The sequence below is a fragment of the Lolium perenne genome, chromosome 3 (genome assembly GCF_019359855.2).
Source record: "Lolium perenne isolate Kyuss_39 chromosome 3, Kyuss_2.0, whole genome shotgun sequence".
In the NCBI taxonomy this organism is placed as follows: Eukaryota; Viridiplantae; Streptophyta; class Magnoliopsida; order Poales; family Poaceae; genus Lolium; species Lolium perenne.
The window spans coordinates 277,176,307-277,183,305 of record NC_067246.2 but is presented as its reverse complement, the minus strand read 5'-3'; the positions used below and the strand labels follow the sequence as shown (position 1 = coordinate 277,183,305).

The 6,999-nt window shown below is 39.9% G+C and overlaps 2 protein-coding genes across 2 annotated transcripts; both read right to left on the bottom strand.

Moving 5' to 3' along the window:
* Positions 1-1,969: 1,969 nt before the first annotated feature.
* LOC127340020 (uncharacterized) lies at positions 1,970-2,587 on the bottom strand. Its single transcript, XM_051365804.1, has one exon. It carries the CDS (start codon positions 2,585-2,587, stop codon positions 1,970-1,972), a length of 618 nt encoding a protein of 205 aa, XP_051221764.1.
* A 1,427-nt stretch (positions 2,588-4,014) lies between these two features.
* Positions 4,015-4,479, bottom strand: LOC127340021 (uncharacterized). Its single transcript, XM_051365805.1, has one exon. It carries the CDS (start codon positions 4,477-4,479, stop codon positions 4,015-4,017), a length of 465 nt encoding a protein of 154 aa, XP_051221765.1.
* Between the last annotated feature and the right edge of the window lie 2,520 nt (positions 4,480-6,999).

Here is a 6,999-nt window from a genome sequence, read left to right as displayed (position 1 = left end):
TACAATGGTCTCATGAGCTGCCTTACATGATTGAGATTCATCTGATGTAATCGGTGTTGTGTTTGTTGGGATCCGATGGATGATACATTATGATTAGTCTATCTATAAAGTTTGTGAAGTTATTGTTGCTGCAATCTTGTTATGCTTAATGCTTGTCACTAGGGCCCGAGTGGCATGATCTTAGATTTGAGCTCTATACTTATTGCTTAGATTGTATCTACAAGTTGTATGCACATGTCACTGTCCGGAACCAAAGGCCCCGAAGTGACAGAAATCGGGACAACCGGAGGGGATGGCGGTGATGTGAGGGACACATGTTTTCACGGAGTGTTAATGCTTTGCTCCGGTACTCTATTAAAAGGAGTACCTTAATATCCAGCAGTTTCCCTTGAGGCCCGGCTGCCACCGGCTGGTAGGACAAAAGATGTTGTGCAAGTTTCTCATTGCGAGCACGTACGACTATAATTGGAAAACATGCCTACATAATTAATAATCTGGATGTTCTGTCTTAATGCTTTGATTCCTATCAATTGCCCAACTGTAATTTGTTCACCCAACACTTGTCACTTATTGGAGAGTTACCACTAGTGTAGATCGCTGGGAACCCCGGTCCATCTCTCATCATTATATACTCGTTCCACATGTCATTGGAAGTAGTATCAACTATTTTCCGGTGCCATTGCTCTCATATTGCTATTACTGCCGCTGTGTTACTGTTACTACTGCTCTCATATTACTGCTACTTTCACATCACCCCTGTTACTAGTGCTTTTCCAGGTGCAACTGAATTGACAACTCAGTTGTTAAGGCTTATAAGTATTCTTTACCTCCCCTTGTGTCGAATCAATAAATTTGGGTTTTACTTCCCTCGAAGACTGTTGCGATCCCCTATACTTGTGGGTCATCAAAGATACACAAACAAACACCAGATGTGGAGGGCAAACTGCAAAACTTAAATAAAACGGGAGGACAAAGGAAATGCAGCGTGTGCAACCTAAGGCTAGGACACTACGCATCAACATGCCCCAACAGGGAAAAGATACTACAACAACAGATTGTTGAACGACAAAAAAGTGATGGTGCGATAGTGAAACCAAAAGGGGTGAAAGCTTGTGGTACATGCAATAAGATAAGGGGACACAACTCTAGAACTTGCGCAAGAAGGCAGCTTGAGGAACAGCTATTACACCTGCAGTCAACAGAAAATGATAGCAACACCATGGAAGATAGAAGCAAGGAGAAGAACAGGGAGAAAACACAAACTACACCAGCAGCTATAAGAAGGAGTACCAGAAAGAGGTAGACACAAAAAGGAAAAAATAGAATACTTGATACTGAAACAATATGTAGTTGGTTACTGACAAAAAATTACATTAATATACTGCTGAAGTTCACTATTTGTTCGTGCTACTGCCAGCGATCCAAATTGTAAAGAACAGGAATTGTCATAAATATCATTTATTTTAAACCTCTACACAGGATGTTGTGAGAATAAATATATCGTAATTCAACTGCTAGACAGTTGTTCACGTAAAATGTTGATTAAAAAAACAGTAGGAAGTTCACAACCAATTATCCGCGAAGTTCACTATTTATGACGGTGTGAAAAAAGTTTGTATGAAAATTAAACAGAAACACACATGCAATAAAGGGAGTTCAGATATCAACAGCTGCGAAGTTCTCACATACTATTCAGACGTGAAAGGAACTGAATTATTAAAAAAAATGAACAGACAACATATAGGATTGCAAAAAAGTAAATAGGGACATCTTCATTGTATTATAAAATGAATAAAAGGGAAGGGAAACACAAAGTAAAAAATATATATATGACTGCGAAGTTCAGATCTAACCAACTAAGGAGTTCTCTTAAACATAAAACCTAAAAAGAAAAATGTAGGGAAAAATAAACGATTAAAATCTGATCATAGAAAATAAAAAGAAAAATGTCCCTACAAAACTAAATTCTTCACCAATCCCTGCCACGCTTCTTCTCGGGATATTTGAATAAGGAGAAGAAGCCCCTCTCAAACAAATCCAGCCTTCGATAAACCTCGTACGTTGCATATGCATCCCGTGCAGCATATTCCAAATGCTTAGGCGGTAGAGGCGGCGGATTAGCCCACATCCTGTGCTCTGCCCTTCCAAAACCATCCTTCATCTCAAAATAGATTGGATCTATAATAGCTCCAGCAACATCCTTCAGGCCTTGAAGTTTCTTCTTATTGTCCGGATCTCTCCATATTTCCTGGATATCCTTCAGATTATGAACATAGTGATTTGAATGTGAGAGAACGTTGCAGTCTTCTGCGGTGCAAAACACAGCAAAAATGTACCTAAAGCCATGAAGAAACTCAACCAAACTTTCACTCCTCTCATCAGCATGGCATATGTGGTACACAAGAACATCGGTGCCAACACATAGCTGGATCACAGCAGCTTTCTTCGGATTGAAATAGGTACCACTGAGTCTTTCATACTCAACATCAAGACCAACAATCTTCCTAGCAGAAGAATCGAGGGAAGCTTCAGCATTGGTGATCCACTCCTCAACACTAGCTGCTGCATTCGTGTACAAAACATTCATAGTGGTTGTGCCATGGCAGGGGAATGTGTACTCGTGGGAAAAAGGAGCGTTTGCCATGCAAATCGGTGGACAGAAGAAAAGAAAGAAGAAGCAATTGGTTATTCACGTGCACCGAACCAGAAAAGAAAAGACCTGTATTTATAGATTGAGATGTAACAAACACGTCGTGATCCACGAATTCAGGAAACAAACAGTAGATATCCAAAACAAATAAATAGAACAGCCGATAGAGATAACAAGAAAACAAAAATTCCGCGGGATAAAAAAAACAAAAAGGATCTTATCCGGGTCCGGGGTGAGTTAACATGCAGCTAATGCCAGCGATCCAAATTGTAAAGAACAAGAATTGTCATAAAATATCATTTATTTTAAACCTCTAAACAGGATGTTGTGAGAATAAATATATCGTAATTCAACTGCTAGATAGTTGTTCACGTAAAATGTTGATTAAAAAAACAGGCAAATCGGTGGACAGAAGAAAAGAAAGAAGAAGCAATTGGTTATTCACGTGCACCGAACCAGAAAAGAAAAGACCTGTATTTATAGATTGAGATGTAACAAACACGTCGTGATCCATGAATTCAGGAAACAAACAGTAGATATCCAAAACAAATAAATAGAATAGCCGATAGAGATAACAAGAAAACAAAAATTTTGTGGGATAACAAAACAAAAAGGATCTTATCCGGGTCCGGGGTGAGTTAACATGCAGCTAATGCCAGCGATCTAAATTGTAAAGAACATGAATTGTCATAAAATATCATTTATTTTAAACCTCTAAACAGGATGTTGTGAGAATAAATATATCGTAATTCAACTGCTAGATAGTTGTTCACGTAAAATGTTGATTAAAAAAAACAGTAGGAAGTTCACAACCGATTATCCGCGAAGTTCACTATTTATGACGGTGTGAAAAAAGTTCGTATGAAAATTAAACAAAAACACACATGCAAAAAAGGGAGTTCAGATATCAACAACTGCGAAGTACTCACATACTATTCAGACGTGAAAGGTACTGAATTGTTAAAAAAAATGAACAGACAACATATAGGATTGCAAAAAAGTAAATAGGGACATCTTCATTGTATTATAAAATGAATAAAAGGGAAGGGAAACACAAAGTAAAAAAAATATATGACTGCGAAGTTCAGATCTAACCAACTAAGGAGTTCTCTTAAACATAAAACCTAAAGAAAAATGTAGGTAAAAATAAACGATTACAATCTGATCATAGAAAAAATAAAAAGAAAAATGTCCCTACAAAACTAAAATCTTCACCAATCCCTGCCACGCTTCTTCTCAGGATGTTTGAATAAGGAGAAGAAGCCCCTCTCAAACACATCCAGCCTTCGAAAAACCTCATACGTTGCATATGCATCCCGTGCAGCATATTCCAAATGCTTAGGCGGTAGAGGCGGCGGATCAGCTCACATCCTGTGCTCTGCCCTTCCAAAACCATCCTTCATCTCAAAATAGATTGGATCTATAATAGCTCCAGCAACATCCTTCAGACCTTGAGTTCTCTTCCTGTTGTCCGGATCTCTCCATATTGCCTGTATATCCTTCACATTATGAACATAGTACTTTGAACGTGACAGAATGGTGCGGTCTTCTACGACGCAAAACCCAGCAAAAGTGTACCTATAGCCATAAAAGAAATCATACAACTTTTCACTCCTCTCATCAGCATGGCATATGTGGTACACAAGAACATCAGTGCCAACACATAGCTGGATCATAGCAGCTTTCTTCGGATTGAAATAGGTTCCACTGAGTTTATCATACTCAACATCAAGACCAACAATCTTCCTAGCAGAAGAATCTAGGGAAGCTTCAGTATTGGTGATCCACTCCTCAACACTTGATGCTGAATTCGTGTACAAAACCTTCATAGTGGTTGTGCCATGGCAGGGGAATGTGTACTCGTGGGAAAAAGGAGGGTTTGCCATGCAATCGGTGAACAGAGAAAACCCACAGAAAAAGAAAAAGAAAGGAAGAAGAATCGGTGATTCATATGCACCGAAACACAGAGGAAAAAAGACCTGTATTTATAGTTTCAGAAATGTAACAACAGACTTCGTGATCCACAAAATTAGGGAACAACCAATACATATCCAAACAAACAAAAGAGAAACAGCCGAGAGATAACCACAATAAAACAAAAAATCCTGCGGGATAACAAACAAAAAGGATCTTATCCGGGGCCAGGTGTGAGTTCACGTGCAAGCACAAACCAAGCATAAAAAGACTACAAAGAAGTTCACGTGATAACAGTGCAGACGTTCGCACAGAGTAAAAACACTGAAATAAAAAAAGCTGTTCCGCACCAACCAACCCACCCCCACCCACCAAACCACGCCCAACCCACCAAAACCACCCCTCGGCGCAAACAAACTCCACCACTGCCTGGTGTTCCGCCGGAAGAAGCATCCCACGGAGAAGGAGTCGAAGGAAAAGCAAAAGGGAGAACAAGAACATAGAAAAGAAGAAGAGGAGAAGTCTAGCAAGATCTACAAAAAAAGAATCCAGGATAAGAAAAGCGAAGGGATTACCTAACAAAAGAAGGTGCGTCTAACCCATCCCCATCCCATCTACTCATTGAATCGCACTGCATTTTCCTCTCTTACATCCTTCATGGTAGTGGTTTTGAATCTAGACTACTATAAAAAACAAGATCTAACAACTTAACAAAATAATACCTTACAGATTACTTAAAAAATGGTTTGCATACGATAGATCTATCAAAAAGAATCAAATAAAAAAATGTTAGGCAGGGGGGGAATAGACACCGATGAACAGGAAGAGGAGTTCAGATAAGAACTCCCGAGAAGCTCACTTGTGAAAAGAAATGGAAAACAATATACAAAAAATAAATAAGTTGGAGGGTTTTTAAATCTACAAACATGTATCCAGCCGGCATTAGTATACTGTGATTGGGAAACTTAAAAAATATATAATAAAAGAAGTTGGAGTTTAAAATGTAGACAAAGTATAACATAAAAACATGCAAACTAAAAGTGGAAGTTAAGTTCAAAAAAGTACAGAGGTCCTGTTAGTATAAAATATGTTTTATGTTAGAATCTTGTGACAGGAATGGCTGCTGGTCCATCGTACGTCATCCTCAGCGATAGCGAAAGCGATGAAGAGACCTGTAAAAGAGGTAAAAAAAGATAGAAATGCTTTCAAAAATACTTTATGGAACTGAAAATGTGCTTATTTTTTATGCAGGTCCAACTATTCATGGATTTGAAATCTTTGACAAGCACTGCCACTTCGGAAATGAAGTTAAAATGACCAAGGAAAATATAGATCTTCTCAAAAAGCAAGTACTTGACTACAAGCCAACAATCCCATATTATGTATGCAAGATGGGGAAGACAACGAACAACCTCACGAGGGGCAAAATGGTAATACCAAAACGCCAACTTACAAAACTTATTTTCGTACACTACCTGTATTACATATGATGTTTTGGCTGAACCAACATGTATTACTAACTTTATTACAGTCTTCCGATATTTAAATGTTTCCTGAAGTCCAGATAAAAGAATCAGTGAAGTTCACTTACAGCAAAAACAGAAAATGTTCATGTTGACTTTGATAACTGTTAACTAGCATACTGAGATCAGTTGTTGCATGGCTATGATATTCACTTTCATGTGTTTTCATGTAGACTTTCGATAAGGAATACACTGAAGAACACCTAAAGAATTATCTAACGGTGCCAACAACAATTCAAATAACCTCCAAGGCTCCAACACAAATGCCTGGGTTGGTACACGGGTAAGGATAAACAAGGTTGCAACTGGAAATGCAGTGATGACAACAAATTGGCCAGATGTAGTCATGGTGTAGGATAACGTTGCATAGAAAACAAAAATTTTCCTACCGCGAACACGCAATCCAAGCCAAGATGCAATCTAGAAGACGGTAGCAACGAGGGGTTTATCGAGTCTCACCCTTGAAGAGATTCCAAAGCCTACAAGAGGAGGCTCTTGTTGCTGCGGTAGACGTTCACTTGCCGCTTGCAAAAGCGCGTAGAAGATCTTGATCACGATCGGTTCCGGCGCCACGAACGGGCAGCACCTCCGTACTCGGTCACACGTTCGGTTGTTGATGAAGACGACGTCCACCTCCCGTTCCAGCGGGCAGCGGAAGTAGTAGCTCCTCTTGAATCCGACAGCACGATGGCGTGGTGTCGGTGGCGGTGGAGAACTTCGGCAGAGCTTCGCTAAAGCTACGCGGGAGATATGGAGGAGAGGGGGCGGCTAGGGTTTGGGAGGGGGTGGCCGGCCACTTCAAGGGGGGCTGCCAGCTTGTGGTCTTGGGGTGGTCGGCCCCCTCCCTTGGCCCCTCATTATATAGGTGGATCCCCAAGAGTTGGTCTCCAAGTCTTCGAATAAGACCCGAAC